The sequence below is a fragment of the Mauremys mutica genome, chromosome 4 (assembly GCF_020497125.1).
Source record: "Mauremys mutica isolate MM-2020 ecotype Southern chromosome 4, ASM2049712v1, whole genome shotgun sequence".
Taxonomy (NCBI): domain Eukaryota; kingdom Metazoa; phylum Chordata; order Testudines; family Geoemydidae; genus Mauremys; species Mauremys mutica.
The window spans coordinates 66,808,665-66,835,930 of record NC_059075.1 but is presented as its reverse complement, the minus strand read 5'-3'; the positions used below and the strand labels follow the sequence as shown (position 1 = coordinate 66,835,930).

The window sequence follows — 27,266 nt, the reverse complement described above, 5'->3', positions numbered from 1 at the left end:
TGGGTGTAAGAACTCCATAGATTTGGGGCTCTTGGGATCCCCAAGGATTTTGGGGAAGGACTGTGTCCCAATCCACGTACCTGATTGGGTGGTGGCAGCTTTTACCAGATCTAAATTAGGATTTTTAGTTTAGAGGGAAACCAGTGCAGGTCCCCATTTTGGAACCCAACAGCTCTAAGTGGGGGTGAGACCTATGACAATAATGAAGCATATGCACAAGGGGGCTGAATTAAGGTTGCATGGGCAGTTTAAGATTGCTTTAAAAAATTATGTACATTTTACATGCTACTTAAATATGGCCTTCCAGTTCCTGTTGAATGGCCAGGTACCCCTGCCCTACAGCACTATTTCAGGTCCCGTCTCTTTACCACAGATACATAAGTTATCGGTGAGAAATACAGACAATACCTACTTGCGATTAACCTGCTGTGTTGGATCTCACTACCATCCTGATTGCATGCTTGGGAAAGCTTAAGAACATCAGAGGACTTTTGCAATATCACAAGGAGGATTAAAGCCAGAGATCAGAGATTTGGTTATGGCTGTGCTGGCCCCAGTTCCCACATGAGCATTGTCGTGGGTCTTGAAGCAGTAAAGATAAGTAGAAAATAGCTATGCCAACCTCTGCTAGAGCGGTGGAGAAGTGATTGCAGTTCTTGTGCATAAGATGGTATGCATTGCCCTTGTACTCCTTGCCCAGCTCCTCCATAATCTTATCCACATCCTCTTCTGTGAAGTCAGTGGTGCCCAAGGCAACGGACTCTCTAGTTTAAAAACAAAACAGGAAACATGGGAAGACAGTGAAAAAGGCTGAATGAACACAGGCTAAAGAGAGAGAAAACAAGACACTGGCAAATCATTTAGGCTTTAAATTTGGCAGGATTGGTTTACATGTGCATAGTGCTGGTGAAAAGTTCCTACATGACAACACTGCAGGCTAATGTCCTTTATTTATCCACAAAAACAGGTACAGTGCAAGCAGCGGCACTGAGACCTTCCCTACACACTACCCTGCAAAACTGCCTTAACTCTGAGCTGCAGAGACCACTTCTCTATCCATTCAGTCCTGGGTCCATCAGCTGAGACTGCCAAGAAGTGTGCCAGTTACAGAGTTTATATAAACTTTGATTATTTTTAGTTTAAATGGGATTTATCATAAGAAGCTTTAAAGTCTTTCCCCTAGAAGACTGAAATTTAGTTTAGATGTGTGATGTGGTGGTGGTTTCTGTGATGTGGACTTCTGACAGTAGGAACTGGATTTAAAATTCTCCGCCCCCACCAAGCTCATTTGACGTAGGCCATGGATCTCAGGGGGTAAAATCCTCCAGTCAGCCACTTTCTTCTGAACCAAATTTGAATCAGTGATCTAGGGAAGACAGGCTCCATCTTCCATTAACTGAGCCACAGTCCCAGAATCTGATCACCTTGAATATTTTATAACGGGGCATCTAAAATCCTCCCACTTCTGCTCTAGAAAGTAATGTATTCCCACTCTGTCAATAGGGAACAGACAAAAGAGAAAACTTCCAATAGCTCCTGGTTTTGTGGAAAGCATAAAAAGCAACGTGTGATGTTCTTGTGCTCCTTCTACTGGCTCTGCAGCAGCTACCAAGGTACTAGTCTCAGAATTTTGCTGTATGGAACACAAAAAGAAAACAACCAAATTACAAAAAAAAACTGTGTTCACGTCAAACTGCACTTGAAAACAGAGGAGGGAAACACTCTGAGCACTCTCTCAGATATACTGCCCCACATCCTTGTGCACAACCTTCACCCACATCAAGAGTCCTGTTGGACTGCTTTTGAGTCAGGAGCAGGTGGAAACATGGTGGGGGTAGGAGCAGGTAATGGGAATATGAGTCAAAATGGCAAGGCAGGACTGATTTGTTGACCCTAAATATGCTCACTGATAACTGCAAGATGAAGGGTGTGTGGAGAAGGGCCCTTACTTGAACTTAAAGGTCTCGCCAAGCTCTACCGCACTGCCAGGTGTGATCTCGAAAATCCCACTGAAAGGATAAGGATGCCCTCCATAGGCAAATTCTGACAAGGAAAGAAAGAGACTGTGAGTAATCAAATGAAGGCTGTATCGGGGAAAGTCCACAGGAGCTGTCTGCATGGCTTAACGTCAGCAATGGTGTTAGGGCCATTGCCAGAGTCAGTTTCAGTCAGGCACTAAAATCCATCTTCCTAGTCCAGTTACATATCAGCCCTAGGATACCCTCACAACCCCAATTCCCAATCATGCTCCATCTCTGCTAATGCTATTAGTTGGCCATAGTCCTAAACAATCCCTGTGTGGGGCTCTCTGAGCCTGCCTGATGGACTTGGTCAGCAAGCCAAGGTGGCAGCAAAGCTTATTACTAAGGTGAAGAAATCCAAGTCTGCACCTGATTTTTAGAAAACTGAGCTAATTGCAGCTGCACTCATCTTTATGCAGGTCAGACATATGGAAACTACAGGACCCATCATATCATGCTCCATCTCGAGTCAACTGTAAAAGCTTCTTGGTTCAAGGTGGACCATTGCATACTGGAACATGTAATCTGTCATGTGGCAATGGTAAAAGAAAAAAAAATCACAGAAAGACAGACACTCTCTTCTAACACTGAACAAGGAGCTTTATTCATATAAGGAAAAACAAAATTACCCCTAAAGCTATTCGTCTCTTTCTCTCTCTGCTTCACTGAAGAGCTCCAGTCTAGAACCTTCCTTCCAACCAGCCAAAGGTGCTGCCTCTTTCTTCTGTACTGAGTACTTTCATCAGTTTCAGTCATGTAGGATCTCAGGCTACAGCTACGTCCAGTGACAACAGCTGGTGTTGTTCAACATTCTTCCTCATGTGGTTTTATCAGGATTGGGTCTCCTGGTTTAAGACTGGATAAGCTTTGGGTTGCATTCTAACAGTTAGAGAAGAAAGCCTCTTAGATTTGGCACCTCTCAGCCACCGCAAAGGATTTCTGTGGTACATATTCTACAATAGGTTTAATTCTCAAACAATGCATGAGAAAACTCTAGCATGTAAGGGGCACCTTTCCTAGATCTTTGCTGTTTATTAAAGGTCTCAGTGGTTTGTGGTCCGTCTCGAGCATGAAACTGCCAAGACCCTATATGTACCATTTGATCTTCTCACATGCCCATATGCTTGCCAAATGTTCTCTCTCTGTTTTGGTTTTAGGATCTGAAAGCCATCTGGAACAATATGCTAAAGGCTCCTATTAGCAACCCACAGTAGCAGCTGAAATCTGTGGAGTCTGTAAACTTGGAAACATCATACCATATCAGTACCTGAGATGTGGTCAATAGATTCTTTAGATCCTCAAAAGCTTGTTTTTATGCTTGGTTCCAGATTCACTTAGAGATGGTTGTTTTAAGGAGTTCATAAAGAGCTTGGCCTTTTGAGGGTGGGTTAGATCTGAATTTTCTCCAGTTTGTTTTCCAAAATTTTCTCAGACCAAGAAACCACATCACTTTTGGTATATTTTAGGTGGCAACATTTCAATTATAGCTTTAGCTTTTTCTGGATCTGCCCTCCCCTCTCTTCTAGCAATCAGAACTGTTGCTGGGTTTGTTGTAACATTGCCATCAGAACTTGTTGCAATACAGTATTATGCTATGTTCTTTCTCTGATTTCCTAGGAGTTCTAGAATCATCCAGAAAAGCTTCCACTCTCTTCAGGCCTTGCAATATCCAACTCCTTTTCCATGGGAAGATTTCTGGGTGCTTGTGACCTTGACTGGGAAGCAGCAAAGAGCAATTCCTTCTGAATAGTTTTGCAGAAAAGTTGGAACTGTTGGGGTGGAGAATAACTTGTTTGAAACCTAGTGAAGAAAGCATTGTTGCACCCATTAACTTGGGGGTAGTATCTTCTGGGGTGAGACGAATATCCCTTTCCCTCCTTACTGTTCCATTGAGCCTCTTCAGATCTGTGCTAATAGTTTTCCCCCGTGCCTCATGACACTACTGGGGCACATCACTCCAGTGGTTCATTACTGCTCTTTATTGTGCCATTCCTCTCCTTCCTATCCAGTTCTTCATTCACTTTCAGGAGCAGTGGGATGGGCACTCTCCAGGTGGTACTGCACACGTACCCTATGTGTGCAGTACCACCTGGAGAGTGCCCATCCCCTCTTCCAGTAGGATCTGGAAGGGTTCTGTTTTAAGCAGGATCTCTGTTGAATACCATGCCAATGTCCAGTTTGAAGAGGGCCATCTTAATGATTGTGGTTTGGTCTAGTTTACTTGCGGTAGTCTCATTAACACCACATGCTCCTTGCCTCTGTAGGTAAATTTGAATTGACTGAGACAATGGATCTGTTCCCCAGGGCTATTGAACACTGTCCTGGGCTACTCCAAGTTAGGACTAAGGAGTATCTTCTTAAGTCTCTTTACAAGATAGTCACCTCTACCCCTGAAATCAATTTTAAATTTAACAAATGTTGCAAATCTTGAGATTAGATCCAAATCTATTCATAAATGCTGCCTTTGGACACAGACCCTAAGAAACATGAATTATTCACTCTTGCTTGTACTCCTTCCTTCCTTTGCTTTGATAGCTGCTCTGCTAATATCCCTGTTTCTTGCACTACCTGTATGTACCTCCATCAGTGGCTCCTAGGCACTACAATAATAAATAATAAAATCATCATCATCATCATCTGTCCTGTGCTCTCCCGGGACACACCTGCCACAGTTCTGTCCAGGAACTCAGCATTCTTAAGAGCCATTGTTATGAGGCTTCTTTCCCCCTCTCCCCCATGGGAATTTTTTCATTGCTACTTCTTGCACATTGCTCTGACTGCTACCTTGCTGGGTGACTTGCATTTTCACTAGTTCAGATGGCCATATCTGTTGTACCACCTTGTTCCAGAGGACCTCAGACCTGACTTTTTTGAAAGCTCCTTGTTTAAAATCTCATCTACTAGATATTCTCTTACGTGCTCTCACTGACAGATACCAAAGTCACGATGCTCTGCTTGTTCATAAAAAACCTTTAGAAATGCCATAAAAGCATAGCCGTTCATATGGTACTTTCCTTTTTTGAATTAAATTACCACCCTTTTAAAAGGCAATGTAATAGTTATTCTTATTGATTCCTCATTGAAGGCAAGTCATTTCTAAACATTTTTAGCCTCACTTCCCACTGCATAAATTAATGAGCTGACTTGTATTTTACCACAAACTGTGTAGTAAGCTTCAATATCTAGTAAAGTACTCCTTCCCCTTAGGCCATTCCAGGGGCTTATGAAACTGAAAGTCTTAGGCAGGGTTGAATTTTGACATTTTATTTTTCTCACTGATGCAAAATGACTGAATTTCTGAGACCATGGCATTGGACAGTGAGAATGCCACTTTTCTGGGATTCTTTCTTCTAACACTGAACTAGGATATGTATTAAAATAAGGGAAACTGTATTATCCTTAAAGCTACTCTCTTTGTGTCTCTCGCTTTGCTTCACTTTGCCTATAATGTTCCCCAGCCCCTTCTTGCCTAACATCCTGCTACAGCTTTGAAGAAACAGTACTCTAGCTTTGCAGACAGCACATCTATATTGAAAAGGAGATTATTTGCAAGGTCCATGATAGAACTGCATGAGCTGCATACCATACTTTGGACACCCCGGTCTAAAAATAATTGGCTGAATTTCTGCTCCTCAGAGCCCCCTCGCCCCAAAAGGCACAAACCCGGGCACCCCTTTCTTATAAAAGATCATAAGATCAATAGGATTGCCCCCCCCCGACTCAGATGTAACTAAAAAGAAAGCTTCATACCTCTGCCGTAGATCTCGATGCCGGAGTGGAAGACCCCAATCCCCAAGGTAGAGGTGTATTCATTTATCCAGTACTACAGTAGGAAGAAAGGTAGATTTGGAAGCATTAGTGGAGCATAAACTAAACACAGGACCTTGGTCTATTATATATCGTGGTGTCAGGGCCGGCTCTGGCTTTTTTGCCACCCCAAGCAAAAAAAAACAACAAAACCTGCAGCGCGGCCGGAGCAGCAAAGTAGGGGGAAAAAAAAACCCCTGCAGGGTGGCTGGAGCCAGGGTGCAGGGGGACGCCCTGCGCTGCAGATGTGCCATGGCTAACAGGGGGGAGGAAGAGGGGGAGGGAGCGGGGGGAGCGAGAGAAGGGGGGCGGCCAGGGCTTCAGCAGGGCGCTCACCACGCGGCCCCGACTGCCACGCTGCCTGCCGGGCAGGCTCCGCGCTGCTCCAGTCGGCAGGGAGGGAAGGATGTGGGCTGCCGGGCTTGCTGCAGACCTGGCACCAACTGGGGCAGACGGAGCACACAGCCCGCTCCCAGCAGGGCGCTCCCTTCCTCCGTGCCACCGCCCCCTACAGGGCAATCAGATCGGCGAACCAAAAAAAAATGGATTGGGCAGCATGGTGCCCCGTAGAATCTGCCACCCCCAAGCACGAGCTTGCTTGGCTGGTGCCTGGAGCCGGCCCTGCCTGCTGTCTTTTCCTCAAGGCTGTTTCTCTGGAGCCTGGCAAGGACCAAACAAACAAACTCTCCAACCCCTTTGGATGTGGAAGCTGTGCTTGCCCAACTGACGGGGTGATGTCCAAACAAACTGTTCATCTGGACTTCATAGTGTGCGACTTTCCCCTGCGTTTAGATGTAAATATACCCTCTGTACTATGAACCCACCAAGAACCAGCTGCTGCAGTAGGGGATGTGGGGTGGAGGGAGGCATATTTATCTGTCTCTGCATTTTAATAACATTAGTTAACACAGAGTTAAGTTTGTTAACAACAATTTTTAAACCACCCATCCATCTGAGGATTTCAAAGCGCTTTACAAACACCAATTTATTTAAGCTCACAACACCCATGTGAGTTAGGTAAATACTCTCCACATTTCAGATTTTTTGTATTAAGGCATTTTGTGTGTGTTTACTTAGGTAGAAAGCTTTTTGGAGCAGGGAACATCTCTTCTCACATGTCTATAAAACACCATTCCCCACTATCTGTGCTACATAGGTAATAATTTTGCAGAGCAGATGAGGAAACAAAAACACAGTGAGACGGCAAACTGTGGCCAGTGGGAGCTGCAATCAGCCGAACCTGCCGACACAGCAGGTAAACAAACTAGCCTGGCCCGCCAGGGTGCTGACCCTTGCGAGCCGCGTGCCAGAGGTTGCTGACCCCTGATGTGACTATATTGAAAATTATTTCCTTATGGTCTTGGAGTAACAGTGAGTCATCAGGGAATCATATATCTCGGTGATGGGCCATTCGGGTGGGAGGCAGTCGTCACCCCTGCGTGGTAAGTCAATTACATAATGTATTGCTCAGTTATCCACCATTACAACAACCAGTGCTTAATTTGTAATGAAAAAGGTGCCAGGGCTCAAGCAATTTTTTTACATTCATAACTGATGCAGCAAGCCTAGAGGTGCCGGGCCAGCTCAGTCCTGGCAAGTCTTAGCACAAATTAAGCACTGATAACAACCCAGAAAAGTCAATGGAGAACCATCAAAGATCAACTAAACCTCAAAACCACTTGGGAATGAAAAGGAAAAATATGACAGCAAGGGGATGGCCTTGCCTGAGAATAAAGACAAAAGACTGATTTAGCATATAACAGAGTGGAGAAAGACTCCCTGGATCCATTCACTGAGGAGGCACCTTGAATGAGCAGGGGTTGCTCCATGAAAGGTCCTAGCTCCTTGGGGCCAGTAAATGCTGCGAAAGGCTGAACTTTGGAGTGAGAATGTACTTCATTAGCCAGGAAAGGTAACTTAGTAAGCGTAGGCCCTAGTTTGTGTTTTATGATTTGTTTTGTATGTAACCACTTGTTTCCATCACTCACACTTGTTTCTATTTGAATCTCTGTTCTTTTTTAAAATAAATTTCCTTTTGTTTTATAATTGAACTCAAGTGCTTGGTGTAAAGCAGGAGTGCTGGTCTAAGGTAAGACTGAGGCACTCTGTTCCTTTGGGCATGGAGGATCTGGGATTTCTGTGGATCCAGTGATCGGGAGCTGGATACCACAAGTGGACGCTGTGAAGGGATTCAGAGGCTAGGGTACCTCTATTGTCACCAGCAGGGTTGGTATAGCCCAGAGAAGAGTGCTTGAGTGGCTGACAGGCTGGTTGTTTAGGGAACTAATACTGGAGGAAGGTGGCATCAAGGTGACTAACAGCCCTGAGTGTCCAGAGAAGCATCACAGTAACCTCACCCCAGGTCAAGGAATAATGTTCATTGGTCTCTGACTAGCACATTGCTGTCTCATACTTTTATTACATGGTGTCTGCAAAATTGGGCAGTAAATCCCAAGTGAATGGATTTAGGCAGTTCTGTCTCAGTCTCATCTGGAACTAAGACACACAGAAAAACCTGAAAATGAACAACTGAGGCAGTGGAGAAAGCTAACCAAACTGTAAATTTAGGCTCTGGATCCAGATTCAGATTCCAAAAACTGTCCAAATTCAGGGATTTTTTGGGTTCCAGAGGCTGGGTTTGAGACCAGCTCTAGCCAAAAACCTTGTAGTGTGGTTTGGTTTGGTAAGATAAATTTGGGGAGAAAGTTCAAACTGGTTCTTATTCTGATCCTATCCTTGTACCCATCTCTAGTCTTGCAGATACAGAAGTGAAGTGGAAATCTGAACAAGACATGATTTGAACTACGTTAGGCATCTCAGAAAAGTACAAGACTGAGAAACACCAACATTTTGATCGCTGCAGACAAGACTGGTCTGGAGAAGTAGAGGAGAATGTGAGTACAGATTACCTCATTTTGCAAGGTGTCGGGAAATGCGAGCACCCATGGGCTTCTATCGAAGATAAAGGTCCCAAGAGTAATTGCCCATTAACACCATTGCTCACATCTGCCAGCAATTCAATTTTCCATCACTGACTTTAACCCTGCTTTTTTACCTCAGACCACTATTCCCATCTGGCATCGAATGTTCAACAATGAGTCACAGAAATATTTCCTCCCCTCCTATGCTGGATGGTCTGGCTAGCTAACCTTTAGGGCAGGGATCAGAAACCTTCGGCATGCGGCCCATCAGGGTAATATGCTGACGGGCCACAAGACATTTTGTTTACATTGACCGTCCGCAGGCACGCTCCCCCGCAGCTCTCAGTGGCCGCAGTCCACCATTCCCGGCCAATGGGAGCTGCGAGAAGCGACAGCCAGCACATCTCTGTGGCCTGCACTTCCCACAGTTCCCATGGCCAGGAACAGTGAACCGCGGCCACTGGGAGCTGCAGGGGGCTGTGCCTGCAGATGGTCAACATAAACAAAATGTCTCGTGGCCCGCCAGCAGATTATCCTGATGGGCCACGTGCTGAAGGTTGCCGACCCCTGCTTTAGGGTATGTCTATACTGCAATATAAGCCAAGGGTTCAAACTCAGGCTGAAGCCTAATCCCCCTTCTGTCTACATGCAAATTGTGCTAACCCAGGGCTCGGTCCCAGGTTACCCTGGGGGTGGAGGGTGCAAACCTGAGTCAAATTGGGACCCAGGGTTCAAGCCCTATTGCTTTACAGTGTAGATGCAGCCCCAGTAGACTCATGCTCTGGGAGTCCACCAAAAAAATCCCACAATCCCGTGTGCTGAATTTCTTTGTCCTCTGGAGAGTCACGTTTGGTGGACAGTCAAATTCTCCCACACTGCATCACAAATAAATAGTTAGAGCAGCCACATTTGGGAAGGGCGCTAGGAAGTCTGAGTTATGGGTGGGTGGACTCAAGCCCATATAATGCAGTGTAGACACTGGAGCCCCAAGTTGGGACCAGGGTTCAGACCCAGGGTTGAACAATTCCTAACCTGGGGTTACAAATGAGTGTAGATGCTCAAGGCCTAGGATAACAAACCCAGGGACTGCTAACTCAAGTTTACTAACCCTGGTCTTACATTGCAATGTAGACAAACCCTTAGAGGCTGAAGTCCACACTGTGGACACACATTGTGACTATACTTCACATATTTGCTCCTCCAAGTGGTCCATATACTAAACCCTATTCCCATCCAATACCCTACCATAGCTTGGATACCCCACTTAACCACATTCATCTCCCATTATTGGTCAGCAACCCTACTCAGCCCTTCCCAGATCCATCTGAACAAGCAGGCCACAAACCTGTTGCATGATATAAATGAGACCCTTTGCTTGATATAGGTTGGAAGAGGAGTGCATATTAGTGTAAACCTACTGAAGTCAAGATGAAGTCAATGAAGTGGAGGATCCATCTGGCCCTATATCACACTAAAGAGACAATACAAATGTAATTCAACAAGGTTGCCTTAACTTTCTTTCATGTGGCAAGTGGAGAATAAGTCAGGGCAAAAGGGAGCAGAGCTAAGGCTGAGATCTGGATGTTGGAGGGGAGTAGGGAGCATGTAGAGGTACGAGGGGCCTGGCCAGACCACCTTGCACTCCAGTGATCCTCAGCCTCTGGAGTCTTCCTGCTAAGTGTCACAAGCTTCTGAAATGGATTCCACCTGTGCAACTGTTTGTGGCTTGTTTTAGAGCCATTTTTATTGGGAGCCAAATCACACAGAGCCAAATGCTGAGCCTTCCTCCTTTGCAGGCATAGTCAGTCTAATACAATTCCATAGTGCATTGGCAGCACAGAGAGGGGTCAGGCTGAGAAGAATAGGGGAGTCAGTGGCATAATAAGGGCAAACTGAGAAAGGACTTATCAATATGTGATACAAAGGTTTAACCTCTCCCCCATAGGGACCACACAAGGGTCCCCAGCTGCTATCACAGTTCATGGCTGCACAGATGTTCCACGAAAGGTACCAGGTTGGCAGGAAGTTTTTATCCCCACACCAGACCCTCTAAGATCCTCTGTGCAAAGTTCACTTGCTTAGGTTTTGTGCAGGGATGGGAGGACATTTAGCGCACGCTGTAGTATACACGGGGAGAAGTGTGTATATACACACTTGCATGTTTGAGTGCATGTATGTAGTCACAAACACACCACAAGCATGGGGAAATCCATTAATGACATGAAGGCAAAAACCAGAAGCCATTAGTAGAGACAGCACCAATTTGATTTTGCAGGCCATTCAAGGGAGTGCTAAAGTAATGTCTTGACATTCAGTTCTTAGGCTGTATTGATCCAGATGTGAAATGTGATAGCATGAAAGAGGAAGACAGAGGGGAAACCAGGGAATACCACTTCAGGAATTCACTGAGTGAAATCCTGGCCCCATTGACATTAATGGCAAAACTCCTATTGATTTCAGCAGAGCCACGATTTCACCCAGTGTGTTTTTCCAACATAGGTTAATGGCTTCCAGAACCTTTGCTTAGACCTGTGAAGGAGGAAACAGAGAGAAAAGCAAACAAAATACTTTATTTCCTTGATATAAATGGAATGCTTCCGAAGGAGAGGCAAGATTACCCTGATTATAAGTAGGTATGACACACGCTACCCCACAAACTTCTGCCAAAACACCTCAGCCCTGATGTGCATCATCCACTAATTGTCCAGTCCTGGGCTTGCACATAGTTCTGTCAATATGCCTCAATCCTACCATTATTTCTATTCCAGTCCTGAAGCCCTAGGAGCTGAAACCTACCATCATGTGAAATGACATCAAATTACATAGCAGGTCTGATGTTAGCAAGGCCTCTCTAGCCATTGGATGAAATCCAAGGCTCATTTCTTCTGTGACTTATGTCATTTTATACTCAGATTTCCAACGGTACAAAGCTTGTGAATTAACCATGTATAAAACCCTTGCTTTTCCTAATGGTTTGGAAAACAGGAACAGATTGTAAGACACTATTAATAGCTCCTGTCAAAAAAAGGAGGGAGTAGACAACTGAGATCTCCTTTTGGTATTTTTACCTGGGAAAAAATTACTTATGTTTTCACAATGCAACAGCTACATGTGATTTTGCCTGGGTGGAGGATAGCTTCCAACATTAGGTCTTCAACATGGTTCCCAGTGTGTACTCTACAGTACCTTTGCTGCATGGCATAGACATGTCAGCCCTCAGTGGAGCATTCCAGCTAGGGATTATTTAATCTCCTGAAATCCCATAAGTGAATTATACTTTTTTAAATCTGTTACAATGACTTTCATTGGATCAGAACATCAAACTACAACAAAGAAATAAATATGTGGGTCCTTATTTACAAATTACATCCACAGCTGTGTTCTTGAGTGCAGCTTCCAAAACAACTGCAGTCATAACAGCTACCAGCAAACAGGTCTTTAGAACTCTGCCACACAGAATGCACCACACAAACAGGCACCACCACCGCTCTTAGAACTTCATACGCTACAGGAATTCATCAAAATGGTCTCTCACACGAGAACAGAAACGCCTCTCCTACTACATTAGAAGCCATAGGGAGTTCCAGTGTTAAGTCAGGTGACAAGTCAGGAAAGTTCATTGTTCCATATCAAGACCCCATTTTCAGGATCTCCACTATTATATGATCTCTTTCTCTGTAAACAAAAGGTGAACGCATGAAATCTGGTTGCCAGTGGCCCAGAAACATTATTTCTCTACTGCTGTCCTTGGGAACCACACTTTTAGAATGTCAGAAATTGAAGTCAACAGGCAACTGGGGCAGCATTGTTAATGGGCTGCAGAGCCTTTCATCTCAGGTTCAAGTGATGAATCAAAGTCAATGACATCTGATAGGTAGTTGGTGGCATATGCAGTATAGCTGACGGCTTCAGTCCAGTCTTCTAGTGGAGACAATTCCACCTCATAAAAACCACCACAGTTCACACTAATTTGGCTCTGGCTGTTGGCCCAATTAGTCCTTGGCCTCTCTACTGAGAATCCCATGGACGCTGAATTCCCTCTGCAGCCCTGGAAGGCGGACTTCTCAAGTTTGGGTTGAAGCATATTGGTAGGCTTTGTGGATAAATAGATAAGACTTCAATCTGAAGGGCTCTCAATCCGGTACCTTTCACTCAATTCACTTTAGAAATATAATAAAAGAGGCTACTCATAACACATTTTAATGCAAAAAAACTGGTTTAATATAGCAGTAACAGGTTTAACATAAGTACAGGTTTTAATCCTACTGGGAGACAAGGTACAGAAAAGGAAAAGCTGCAAGAGGGTCAGTAGTTATAAGCAAAGAATCAGATTCTCTAACTCATTTATGAGAAGGTTTTGTAGATATCAATGAGGGAAGAGAAATAATACAAAGGGACCTGAAAAGTTTAGAAACCTGGGCAGAAAATTTAAAATGGCCTCGTCTACACTTAACTTCCACAGTACAGGAAATAAGATGGAATTTTGTAATGTAGCAAAAAGCAATGCAGTTTTGGGCTACATATGCAAAGGAATCACAATCTAGATCTGGAAATAACAATTTTTGAAATGCTAGAGCAAAAATCAGTCAACTGGATTTGAGAATTATATGAAAGGAGAAAAAAATTATATATATGCTTTTGCGGTTTGTTAAAAAAAAAATTTGCAACTTGTTTGGGAATAGCTTTAGTGCCTGTGCAGGTGGTAGCAGAAACTTGGCATTAGGCACAGCTATTATGGAGTCCCCAACAGCAGCAAGCATTTGGCTTTAGTGAGATATTCACAACTCTGTGCCACTCAGCTCTGGGGAGCTCTAAGGATCCCTTGGATTTTTGAGGGTATTTGGAGCACTGAGTAATGCTCCTAGAACAGACTATAAAACCTCACAAATCAACTTTTTCAAACATTTAACTTAAGATGTCATCTTTTTTCAGCATCATAGAGTCAACCAACTAAGTAACTCCTCTCTTTACACTTGTTCCCATGTGGAAAAACTTTTAAAAAATTAAGGACTTGAAGTAAGGCAAAAATTCTGATTAACTCAATCAGTGCAAAGCTGCACATGGGCATTTAGGGGTCAGTATCAGCACCAATGCATTTACACTCATTGATGAATCAGAGCTATTGACAGCTAGAGACAAGGCCTTGGTCTACAAGAAAATTGGATGGGGCAATGGAGGTGGCAGTAGACAAGGAAGAGATTGGGGAAAACAAGAGGTCCCTCCTTAAGGTTTAGAGCAGAGGATAAAGACTTTTCATGGTTACCAGTTGGGGGTGTCAAGAATGGAGCTAATGAGATACAAAGGACAGGGATAGTGGTGAAACAGTCATATTGGCTCCGTTTAAAACTTTACATTCCTGTTGAAAGATGCTTTAATTCCTCGGCTTGCCTTTCTGTCCACGCTCTCAACCAGTCTCCAACCCAGATTCCTCAGCCCTTATGTTCACATAGAGGGCTGGGGGGAGGTGTTCTTCAAATAAACTGGGAAATTCCCAGACAAAATTCTTTGTTAACTTACAGTTAGGGCTGCACAAGAGCATTCCCCTCACAAAACCACAACCACTAAAAAGACATAATAAGGCAAGAAAATATTAACAAACGAGGGTTGCCAACTTTCTAATCACACAAAACTGAACACTCTTCCCCACCGTGGCCCCACCCCTTCTCCAGGGCCCTGCTCCCCACTCATTCCATCTCTCCTCCCTCTGTTGATCGCTCTCCCCCACCCTCACTCACTTTCACCAGGCTGGGGCAGGGGGTTCGGGTGCAGGAGTGGGTGAGGGCTCCAGCTGAGGGTGCGCTCTGGGGTGGGGCCAGAAATGAGGGGTTTAGGGTGCAGGAAGGGGCACAGGGCTGGGGCAGAGGGTTGGGGTGTGGGCTCCAGGCAGATGCTTGGGTGCAGGAGAGGGCTCAGGGTTGGGGCAGGGGATTAGGGTCCGGGCTCTGGGAGGGAGTTATGGTGCGGGAGGGAGTTCCGACCTGGGGTAGGGGGTTGAGATGTGGGAGGTGGTTTGGGATGCAGGCTCCAGCCAGGCAGCACTTACCTCAGGCATCTCCTGGTTGGCGGCACAGTGGGGCTAAGGCGGGCTCCCTGCCTGCCCTGGCTCCATGTGGCTCCCAGAAGCTGCGACATGTCCAGCTCCTAGTCAGAGGGGCCGGGGGGCTCTGCACACTACCTGCACCTGTAGGCACCTCCCCTGCAGCTCCCATTGACCATGGTTCCTGGCCAATGGGAGCTGCGGAGCAGGCACTCAGGGCGGGGGCAGCACACAGAGCCCCCATGGCCACCCCTGCACCTAGGAGCCGGCCACTTCCAGGAGCAGTGCAGAACCAGGGCAAGCAGGGAGCCTGCCTTAGAACCTGCTGCGCCGCCAACCGGACTCTTACCGGCCCGGTCAGCAGTGCTGACCGGAGCCACCAGTGTCTCTTTTCGACTGAGCAGTCTGGTAAAAAACTGGATGTCTAGCAACCATATTAACAATCCCCATGATGCCAGTTCACTGCCATGGTACTCAACCACTCCAAACTAAGGGAGGCCCATAACCATGAGGTCTGTGTGATTATAAAGGCCAGCTCTGACTACTTTGTTTTCCATCTGTTAGCTGGTTTCTGATCTACACCAGCTCTTTTACACCCACTCTATAGTGACTCAGATTCCTTAATTGCCTCTTATGAGGGACTTTGTCTCAGGCTTTTGACATTCCTCATTTTACTATTCCTATATACTTGAGAACTCACAGTTGGATGATCCTATGTCAAAATCCAAGATATCGTTTATAAAGGGCTTATTACCATGGCATATAAACATTGTACATGGATTAAAAAACAGCAAGGCTGCCTGGGGGCAGCAAGAAATCTACTTATGTTTTGAATGTTGTGATGTGAATATTTTATTGGGCTGATAAAGGGTCACAAAGAAACATTAAACACTTCACCCAAAGGGGACATTTGTGTGTTTTAATATCAAAATGACTGATTCTGTTGATTCAGAAATTTTCAGAATACATTCTAAATGTGAAGGAGGCTTGACCCTAAAAATGTGAAAGCATGAGTTTTTGGTTTGTTTTAACTTACAAGGGGGTAGGGTCAAAAATCAGCCTCATAATGAGATAATGTTTGCACCCTTATCTGTGACGAGCTGACCATTCACAATAAGAATTTTGTTCTACCAGTTTAGGAGGTGCACATTAGCATAGCACCTCTCCTGTGGATCACCTCAGGTGTGCAAGTGGAGCAGTTCTCCAGTCTTTGCCTCGGGCCACATGTGCCATTAGCCTACCATTCAGAATGTAGTTAAGCTAGCTACACTCTGTGACTGCATGGGACACTCTGGGTGAATGGGTCTCCCCTGCTAGTTGCTGGATCACACAGAGGATAAGGGCATGCTATTACTCACAGCTAAAGGAGCTACTCTTTAGCTCAGAAGTTTTGGGTTCTGAAGATCTTTGTTTCTATGCTTACTGATGAACCATCTTGGGTTATTACATATGCAACACCTACCATTGTGGTAACTGCAGGATATTATTTGGGCATTATGAGAAGTGATAAGCCAGCCTTTCAGCCCTATCTTCGTCAGTCAGAAACAGGGCATAGTGGCCAGGCCTACTGGTTAGCACAGAGCAGGGGACCAGGTCCCCACATCAGCTGGGGTTCAGAACTAGGAGGTCAGTAACCAAGAGTCTGATACCTGGAATCAGGATGAGTCAGGAAACCAGGAGATCAGACAGAGATGGGTAAGCATTACAAAGCAGGGTGAAAGCCACTTGTACAGACAACTTCCTGTTCCTCCTTCCTGTTTTAATAGGGGGAGCAGGCCAATCAGAAGCTCAGGTGTTCAACCAAGTGGGGCCCTGGGATGGAGTCTGCTATCTAAGGCCTGGTCTACACTAAGAAGGGGGGTCGAACTAGGGTACGCAAATTCAGCTACGTGAATAGCGTAGCTGAATTTGAAGTACCCTAGTTCGACCTACTCACCCGTCCAGACGTGGCAGGGTCGAACTCCGCGGCTCCCCCGTCGACTCCGCCACCGCCGTTTGCAGTGGTGGAGTACCGGAGTCGACCGCAGCGCTTCCGGAGTTCGAACTATCGCGTCTAGATCAGACGCGATAGTTCGAACTCCGAGAAGTCGAACTCACCGCGTCGACCCGGAAGGTAAGTGTAAACCTATCCTAAGATGGGCTTCAAGGAGTCCAGGTAATGCCAGTAAGCTACTGGGTGGAGGCCTGGAGTGTGATGACTTCCCAGGCACACCTGGAGACATGAGTTTGAGACCCGAGGTTCGTGACAATGTTGCCTTGACCATAACGCCACCCTAAAAAGGCAACTGATGATTCCCTCTATAAGTCTTTTTCATCTGTGAGTATAGGGCTGTAAGATGCTTCCTGAGCTGTAGGACAAAGTACTGACAAGAAGCAACAAATCACTCTAGCTCCTGCTCCCTGTTCCCCACAGCTAGCACAGGAGTTTAACACACTCCCTCCCATTCCGTTAAGGGTCTTTGCTGGCTTGGATAAACCCTACCTATGCTTTTCACCCAGGCTGCAATTATCCAGTGTAATGGGACAGCATAAAAAATAGTGGCACAAATGTATTTTGCTTTATATTAATTAGCATAATATTTGGCTCACCTTTTACCCAAATTGCAACTCGTTTGACTAACTGCTCGTTAACATATATTAAAGATGGAAGTAAAATAAAAGGAGTGATTACTATAGGATAGATTTTTGCAGGCACTCGGGTCCCTCATGCAGAATGAGACACAGACAGAGTCCACTAGTGATCAGCCCCTGGCAGCTCACCTCTTATTTGGGGCATGTTAGCAAAGAGAAAGGTGTCAGACTTCTTCCCTAGAACCTGACATAATAAACACGGAAACTCCTTGGAGAGAACAGGGATGACAGATGCAAGATGAGAAACACTTTCCTCTGTCTTTGCTTAGATAGACTGCACTTGCTGGCCTAATATAGTGGTGGATTTGACACAGATTAGGTGTCCCAGCAGGTTATTCAGTAACACTTTCAGAACCTTAACCCAAGGTAAAGATAAATTAATCCTTTCCAAGCCAACAGATTCATAGATTTTAAGGCTGGAAGAGATCTCGAGAGGTCATTGAGTCCAGTCCCCTGCCCTCATGGCAGGACCAAATACTGTCTAGACCATCCCTGATAGACATTTATCTAACCTACTCTTAAATATCTCCAGAGATGGAGATTCCTCAACCTCCCTAGGCAGTTAATTCCAGTGTTTAACCACCCTGACAGTTAGGAACTTTTTCCTAATGTCCAACCTAAACCTCCCTTGCTGCAGTTTAAGCCCATTGCTTCTGGTTCTATCCTTAGAGGCTAAGATGAACACATTTCCTCCCTCCTCCTTATGACACCCTTTTTGATACCCAAAAACTGCTATCATGTCCCCTCTCAGTCTTCTCTTTTCCAAACTAAACAAACCCAATTCTTTCAGCCTTCCTTCATAGGTCATGTTCTCTAGACCTTTAATCATTCTTGTTGCTCTTCTCTGGACCCTCTCCAATTTCTCCACATCTTTCTTGAAATGCAGTGCCCAGAACTGGACACAATGCTCCAGTTGAGGCCTAACCAGCGCAGAGTAGAGCGGAAGAATGACTTCTCGTGTCTTGCTCACAACACATCTGTTAATGCATCCCAGAATCATGTTTGCTTTTTTTGCAACAGCATCACACTGTTGACTCATTTAGCTTGTGGTCCACTAGAACCCCTAGATCCCTTTCTGCCGTACTCCTTCCTAGACACTGTCTTCCCATTCTGTATGTGTGAAATTGATTGTTCCTTCCTAAGTGGAGCACTTTGCATTTGTCTTTATTAAACTTCATCCTGTTTACCTCAGACCATTTCTCCAATTTGTCCAGATCATTTTGAATTATGACCCTATCCTCCAAAGCAGTTGCAATCCCTCCCAGTTTCGTATCATCTGCAAACTTAATAAGCGTACTTTCTATGCCAATATCTAAGTCGTTGATGAACAGAGCCGGTCCCAAAACAGACCCCTGCGGAACCCCACCTGTTATACCTTTCCAGCAGGATTGGGAACCATTAATAACTACTCTCTGAGTATGGTTATCCAGCCAGTTATGTACCCACCTTATAGTAGCCCCATCTAAGTTGTATTTGCCTAGTTTATTGATAAGAATATCACACAATACCGTATCAAATGCCTTACTAAAGTCTAGGTATACCACATCCACCGCTTCTCCCTTATCCACAAGGCTCGTTATCCTATCAAAGAAAGTTATCAGATTGGTTTGACATGATTTGTTCTTTACAAATCCATTCTGGCTATTCCCTATCACTTTACCACCTTCCAAGTGTTTGCAGATGATTTCCTTAATTACTTGCTCCATTATCTTCCCTGGCACAGAAGTTAAACTAACTGGTCTATAGTTCCCTGGGTTGTTTTTATTTCCCTTTTTATAGATGGGCACTATATTTGCCCTTTTCCAGTCTTCTGGAATCTCTCCTCTCTCCCATGATTTTCCAAAGATAATAACTAGAGGCTCAGATACCTCTTCTATTAGCTCTTTGAGTATTCTAGGATGCATTTCATCAGGCCCTGGTGACTTGCAGGCATCTAACTTTTCTAAGTGATTTTTAACTTGTTCTTTTTTTTATTTTATTTTCCAAACCTACCCCCTTCCCATTAGCATTCACTATGTTAGGCATTCCTTCAGACTTCTCAGTGAAGACCGAAACAAAGAAGTCATTGAGCATCTCTGCCATTTCCAAGTTTCCTGTTACTGTTTCTCCCTCCTCACTGAGCAGTGGGCCTACCCTGTCCTTGGTCTTCCTCTTGCTTCTAATGTATTGATAAAAAGTCTTCTTGTTTCCCTTTATTCCTGTAGCTAGTTTGAGCTCATTTTGTGCCTTTGCCTTTCTAATCTTGCCCCTGCATTCCTGTGTTGTTTGCCTATATTCATCCTTTGTAATTTGTCCTAGTTTCCATTTTTTATATGACTCCTCTTTATTTTTTAGATCATGCAAGATCTCATGGTTAAGCCAAGGTGGTCTTTTGCCACATTTTCTATCTTTCCTACCCAGCGGAATAGCTTGCTTTTGGGCCCTTAATAGTGTCCCTTTGAAATACTGCCAACTCTCCTCAGTTGTTTTTCCCCTCAGTCTTGATTCCCATGGGACCTTACCCATCAGCTCTCTGAGCTTACCAAAATCCGCCTTCCTGAAATCCATTGTCTCTATTTTGCTGTACTCCCCTTCTACCCTTCCTTAGAATTGTGAACTCTATGATTTCATGATCACTTTCACCCAAGCTGCCTTCCACTTCCAAATTCTCAACGAGTTCCTCCCTATTTGTTAAAATCAAATCTAGAACAGCTTCCCCCCTAGTAGCTTTTTCAACCTTCTGAAATAAAAAGTTGTCTGCAATGCAGTCCAAGAACTTATTGGATAGTCTGTGCCCCGGTGTGTTATTTTCCCAACATATATCTGGATAGTTGAAGTCCCCCATCACCACCAAATCTTGGGCTTTGGATGATTTTGTTAGTTGTTTAAAAAAAGCCTCTTCCACCTAGTTAAGTGGCCTGTAGTAGACTCCTAGCATGACATCACCCTTGTTTTTTACCCCTTTTAGCCTAACCCAGAGACTCTCAACACTTCCATCTCCACCTCAGTCCAAGTGTGTACATTATTAATATATAAGGCAACACCTCCTCCTTTTTTCCCCGTCTATCCTTCCTGAGCAAGCTGTACCCATCCATACCAACATTCCAATCATGTGTATTGTCCCACCAAGTTTCGGTGATGCCAACAATGTCATAGTTGTATTTATTTATTAGCACTTCCAGTTCTTCCTGCTTATTACCCATACTTCTCGCATTTGTATATAGGCATTTAAGATACTGATTTGATCTTGCCTCCCAGTTTTGCCCTGACCCTCCTTTCTCTCTGCCATGATAGCCCACGCTCCCTCCTATTTCCGACCCATCTTCCAGGTCTCCATGTTCTCCACTTACCTGTGGGCTTTGCTCACCTGTCCTCGTCGAACCTAGTTTAAAGCCTTCCTCACTGGGTTAGACAGTCTGTGTCCAAATACCAAGAAGCATTCAGTGATGATGCAAGTTTGGCCACCTTGACACTAGTTTGGTATCACATTAGTTTAAGATCTCATTCTGTTACAACAAAAAACACCCAGCACCCTCCTACACTCCAAACCCCTCATCCCCAACCCCACCCCAGAGTCTGCATCCCCAGCCAGAGCCCTCACCCCACCAACACACACACACACCAGAACCCTCTACCCCAGTCCTGAGCCTCTCATCCCTGGCCTCACCCCAGAGCCTGTACCCCCAGCCAGAGCCCTCTCACCCCAACCCTCTGCCCCAGCCCTGAGCCTCCTCTCACAGTCAGAACCCCCTCGGTCCCACCCCCACCACATGAATTTTGTTGTGTGTCACACATCACTTCCATATTGGTGTATATAACAAAATTAATTCCGCACATGTATGGGAAAAATTAGAGGGAACACTGGTCAGCAATGGTCTAGTTATCACATAGACCTGCCTTGAGTGCAGGGGACTGAACTAGATGGACTACTGAGATCCCTTCCAGTCTTACAGTTCCATGATTCTACCAGAAGTACTGCTTAACAGGGCCATTGTGTGCACCCTGAACAGTCTCTGTGATAGAAGGGGCAATGTCCCAAGACTCAGGGACTATGGGACTCAGGCTTAATGCCTCTTGTTGTACACCATTGTTATCAATCTCAGTCACTCCAAAAGGGAGTGTTTATCACTGTGCAGAGCAGCAGTATTTTTAAAAACATGGGATACGTGGGTGCTTTAAAAATGGGATAGAAAATAACACAATACCCTCAGACCTGACTTTGCCTGGGTCCTGGCCCCATTTGCTGTGAAACTGAGCTATGCTCTGCACAGAGTGTAAATCCCCTGCATGAAACGTGCCCTCCTTCCTGAAGAACACAACTGTACTTATTCTGCTGCCAAGGGAGAATCCATAACCACAGAGTCCAGGGCAGAATTCCCTCCTATTGAATAAAATGCTATTTTTGCCTTCGTTTGGAGCCCTGTGTCCAGGCCTCATGGTCACTTCATCTTAAGAAAGATACAGCAAAGACTGAAAAGGTCCAGAGAAGAGCAACAACAATGAGTAGCAATAGAATGAGATTTACATGGGAAGAGAGATTTCAAACCCCCAAGACTGAAGAAGAGGAGAGTTAGAGAGGACTTGATAAAGGTATTCAAGGGCAGAGTGAAAACTACCTTGAACACTCTTTTTTATGCTCCCCTAAAAAGGGACAAAGAAGAGTCACCTAAAGAAATTTAAGGTCAGTAAACTTAGACCAAGTGAAAGGAAATACCCCTGTTTTGTGCAGAAATTGAATCAACCTCTGGAACTGTAGGCCACAGAAGTGGGCTTGGATTTTAAAAGAATTGGCATATTTCATGGCTGCCACCACTACCATTTGTGGTTATGCATTATAACGAGGGTAATCAAATACCATGCTTCAGGGTGTAGGCTGATCAACAATGGGGGTCAGGACTGAATTTTCCCTATCACTCACCATGCATTTACATAGGTACATAATCGGGCGTTCTGGCCTTCCTCTGGAGCATCAGTCAAAAACAGGATGCTGAACTAAATGGCACCAGTGGTCTGATTCAATGACAAAGCAGGCCCACCTGAGACATTAGCTATTCAGATGGTAGCTCTCTCCTTAAAAGCTATGGACACTGAACAGGTCCAGGTGAAGGAAGCCAGGAACTCTGCACAGTCATGGCGGTGGGTGGAGGTGAAAACTTCCCTCTCAACCTCAGGCTGTTCACTCAGGAGCCCTGGAGCAGTAGCATTTGTTGCAATTATGAGCAGTTTCTCATTCCCCAGACCAGGATGAGCAGTGCCAGCAGATGATGGGTCCTGCCTACCATTATTAGATGCCACTATATTACCTTTGCAGTTCGAGGAAGACAGGAGAATAATTTGACCAGCCAAAGAGGGAATTTATAGCTGGTATAGGCTGATTATCCATCATGTAATTGCCACACAGCACCCCCATCTTTCCACAGCACAGAGATACTGGACTCAAGGGACTGAATTATTCAGTTACTGTCAGCTAAGCTGTCATCTGACCAGCGTTTTACAATTAATGTAACATCTTATCAGCAGGGCCTATCTCATGGGCAGGCAAACTTTTTTGGGTTTCTGAAATTGTATGGAGGGCTGGTTAGCGGAGGCTGTGCCTCCCCAAACAGTAAGGCGTGGCCCAGCCCCGCTCCCTATCCGACTCCTCCTGTTTCTCACCCCCGATGGCCCACTGGGACTCCTGCCCCCCACCCTTCCCTGTCCCCTCACCGCCCCCAGAACCCCCGCCCCTGACTGCCCCCCCGCCGCCCCATCCAACCCCCACCTCCTTCCTTACTGCCCCCTAGGGACCTCTGCCCCCATTCAACCCCCCTGTTCCCCACCCTTTGACTGTCCCGACCTCTATCCACACCCCCACCCCCTGACCACCACCTCAAACTCCCCTGCCCTCTATCCAACCCCCCCGCTCCCTGCCCCTTACCACGCTACCTGGAGCAGTTGTGCCGCCCAGCTGGAGCCAGCCATGCCACCATGCAGCACAGAGCACCAGGTCAGGCCCTGGTTCTGCAGCTGTGCTGCCCCAGGAACTCGCAGCCCCACTGCCCAGAGCATTGTGCCGGTGGCGGAGTGAGGGAGCTGAGGCTGCAGGAGAGTGGGGACAGCAAGGGAGGGGCTGGTGGTGAGCCTCCTGGGCAGGAGCTCAGGGGCCGGGCAGGAGGATCCCGTGGGCCGGATGTGGCCTGTAGTTTGCCTACCTCTAATCTATCTATTTTTAAGGCAAGTTGAAATCTCCCTCTAAGAGAAGATTTCTTCATCTTCCTCCTCAGCTATTTCTTATGACAGCAGCCTGTGCCTCTGCAATCCCATTGACATCTAGATTTAGTTTCATGGCTTGGAGTAATTGAAAACCGGCTCAGCCTCCTGCCTCATGATTCTTTCAGTCACACTCTGACCTCTGTTTACTCTGTACGAAGGGAAGTGTAATCAAATCTCACACTAAAGAGCATCAAGCGGCTCACCGGCCAGGATCAGAAGGGAATGTCCCCCAAACCATGCACAAAAACAGTTATGTAATTAGCCAGGTGTTTGTGGGAGAGGGAGGAGGGCATCACTTTCACGCATCAGACAGTGACCAGTGTTAGGGGATGGGACTTGGCAGACAAATGGTGTGATCTGCTACAGCAAAGTCTGTCTTTCTATGGAGTGAGTGGGTAAAAGCAGATCCACTGTGGACAAGTCCCTGTCAGTATTATTTTGCAGAGACACTGTCTGAAGAGCCTCACTCTGAAGAACCGCTGCACTGGGCCTGTGAGAGGATTAGGAGAGAATTTCTGGAAGTGAGGTGAGTCACAAAAAAGAGACCAGCTAAACGGAGGGAATTCAGCAACGAGTGACTCAGAGCTACAAATACCTAAAAAAAGAAAAACAGATAAAAAGATAAAGAGAGGACTAAGGACAGGAGGTGCAGGTTCATCCTCATCTGGGTTGTTTCCTCTCTCTAGAGGAGGAGCAGAGCTCTCTGATTCAGTCCCTCAGGAGAAAGACACTAAAAAAAGGCTACTCCAGGGTAGATACTGAGAAATCATAAAGAGGAGGAGAATTCCCAGCCTGGACAGAAAAGAGGAATGTTGAGGTAAATGCTCCTTTATAAATTCTGATAGAGAGTCAGTGGTTCCTTTCGTTCAGAATAGGGAATTAAATAACACTTTGCACCTCTATTTGGCAGTCCATCTGTGGGTTTCAAGCACTTTGCAAGCATTAAATTGCTAAGCCTTGCAACATTCACATGAGGCAAGAAAACATTATAATCTCCATTTTAAAAACAGGAAAATGCTGGCACAGAGAAACTGCAACTTGATCAAGGTATCCCAGTGAGTCAGAAGCAGATTTGGGGACAGAATGCAGACATCCTGACTCAAAGGCCTGTGTTTACCTACACATGCATACTGTCTGTCAAAAGGGAACTGAATGCTTCAGCAAAGGAAAGTGTTTACATGGACACATAATGAGGTTCTATAAAGTCTAAAAGAATGAAGTCAATCTACTGTAGTTACTCTTTCAAAAAGGGACGCCATTCTGGCCTCCTTTGCCAAGAATAACATGATCTCATCCAAAGGGGACTTGCCTCCCTCAAATGGCAAGAGTAAAAGAGTGTATGAGTAAAAAGCAAAAAACTCAATTTCATCAACTGTGTTGAGATTGTCAATTTCATCAGTGGATGAAAAGAGCTAGTCAAGAAGAAAAGATTCAAGCCTCTCACCAACAAGACTGCATTAGCCTCAGCATTCATCTTGCATGCCTTCCTAGATTCATTGAGATTTTCATCAGGGACAATAGTCTCTCATATGGTCTCAAAAAGGCAACACCTGTCAACACCATGGAAAAAAGATAACCAGATAAAGCAACTCCCTAAGGACTCAGCAGAAGTCAGGAGTGACTACTTGGAGAAAGTTTAGATAGCAACCTAAAGGTATAGATAGCAACTACAGTCATCACAAAAGGATAAGAAATCCCTTCCTTCATCATGTGAGTCAAAGAAAGGGATAAGAATTGCACAGGCAATTGAATAAACAGTGTGTCTTTAGGAAAGTCACAATCTTTGTGTCTCAGTTCCCCATCTGTAAAATGGGGATAGCACTTCCCTACCTCACAGTGTTGCAAGGATATATACATTTGAGATTGCCAGGTGTTCAGATACTTCAGTAATGGGGCCAGATAAGTACCTCAGATAGACAGAGGTCAAGAAAATGGGAGCAATTCCAGTGTGTGGCTACCCCAAGGAGATTTCTGCACCCTATGAAAGGCCAAAGGTTATCCACAGGAGTCTGCCATTATAAAATGAGATGCATTCAACAAATGGTAGCTGAGAGTGAAAGGACAAGATGGAGCAGTCAAAGTGGAAATGGTTCCAAATCCTCACTTCACACTTACAATCTCTTAAAAGAAGGTGGAAAAATGGAATCTATTAAAACAGTTGTTTTCAATCTTTTTTCATTTGCGGACCCCTAAAAATTTTCAAATGGAGGTCATACCCTTTTGGGAATCTTAGACAGAATCTGTGGTCCCCCAAGGGTCCATAGGCCACAGGCTGAAAACCACTGTATTAAACATCAACCATCAGACACAGGCAGGAGATGCACTCAGTAATCTCGGCGTGCTTGACCAGCTATGATTCATTCTGCTTTGATCTTTTAGACATAGAAACAACGGGATCAGTCCCAAAACAAGAGCAATTTGGTGGCGTATTCTCCAGGTTTCTTGTAGTACCAAAAGAGAAAGGAGGATTAATGGCAGTGCTCTCTCTGCCTGAAGTCCCTGGGAGAAGGATGTCCAAGGCACCAAACAGCTTTTTAGGACTTTGGAAATCTCTCCCAGTGTTATCAGTCTCAGCAATTTTTGAAAGAGCTAAAGCAAGCTTACTTACCTAGATAAGGCCCAGCCATCAGAGATTCCTGACAGGTTTCAGAGTAGCAGCCGTGTTAGTCTGTATCCACAAAAAGAACAGGAGTACTTGTGGCATTTTAGAGACTAACAAATTTATTTGAGCATAAGCTTTTGTGGGCTACAGCCCACTTCATCGGATGCATAGAATGGAACATATGTGAGGAGATATATATATACACATACAGAGAACGTGAAAAGGTGGGAGTTGTCCTACCAACTCTAAGAGGCTAATTAATTAAGAGAAAAAAAAATTCCTGAGAGTCACATACCAGACCTATCATTTCCACCACTGATCATTTGTATTCCAGATTCCATGGCACCATACCTATGCACAGAGATCCTAACAGCAGAGATAGAGCCAGGTCCCCAAGGCCTACACACTTATGTTATTGAATGACATTTTGATAAAAGCCAGATCCCTACAGTCAGCATAGGACACAACAAAAAAGGGCCCAGTTCTCCTCTCACATTAGTTTGAGTAATGCTGGGGTAAAACCAAAAGCAGGCCCAAATGCTTAAATTTCACAGAGACATCTCATCCTCTTTAGTTTTCTAGGTCCACTTTCTCTTGGCATGAGCATGTGCACCTGTGCAGATGGTGTTGAGGGCAACAGTCTTGGGGAAAGCCGAGAGTGGAAATGTACTCGGAAAGAATTCTGAAGATCTGTCTTCTGTCCTGGACTCATGCCTGAGAAAGATATTCTCCATGCTGGCTTGGGTGGCTCACATTCAAAATGCCTCAGCAGTGATTCTGAAAGGGTTGGATGGGTGCCATTGTATGGAGTACACTACTGCAAAATCAGTATCCATCTCTAAGCTTCCAAAGAGGGAATCACTTTTCAGAATGGAAGGGGAAACCCAGCTCCAGTGTGAATTGTGATTCTTACTAGGAAGCGTCTAAAAGCTGTGCTGATTTGCAGTGTCTGATCAGTTTAGCTTAGAAAGGTATATGGGCATATGGATTTCCTCAAATACTAGTTTCTCCTTCAC

At 45.2% G+C, this 27,266-nt stretch overlaps 1 protein-coding gene and 1 long non-coding RNA gene across 3 annotated transcripts in view; one reads left to right on the top strand and one right to left on the bottom strand.

Annotated features, from left to right (window-relative positions):
- The window catches only part of LOC123368223 (deubiquitinase DESI2-like), an 81,431-nt gene that overhangs the window by 25,383 nt on the left and 28,782 nt on the right, over positions 1–27,266 (bottom strand). The window contains exons 1-5 of one of the 2 annotated variants that reach the window (XM_045012822.1): positions 6,262–6,468; positions 5,772–5,844; positions 2,651–2,900; positions 1,950–2,043; positions 623–764 (exon numbers count right to left, since the gene is read on the bottom strand). In XM_045012822.1, the coding sequence (XP_044868757.1) occupies positions 623–764; positions 1,950–2,043; positions 2,651–2,777 (363 nt within the window). In that variant the 5' untranslated portion in view covers positions 2,778–2,900; positions 5,772–5,844; positions 6,262–6,468. Of the gene's footprint in view, positions 1–622; positions 765–1,949; positions 2,044–2,650; positions 2,901–5,771; positions 5,845–6,261; positions 6,469–27,266 lie in introns of those variants that run through there. The other variant, XM_045012823.1, reaches the window with a different exon arrangement.
- Positions 7,194–10,252, top strand: LOC123368226. The gene is made up of 3 exons (XR_006578717.1): positions 7,194–7,270; positions 8,581–8,722; positions 10,134–10,252. It is a non-coding gene; the product is annotated as an uncharacterized LOC123368226 (long non-coding RNA).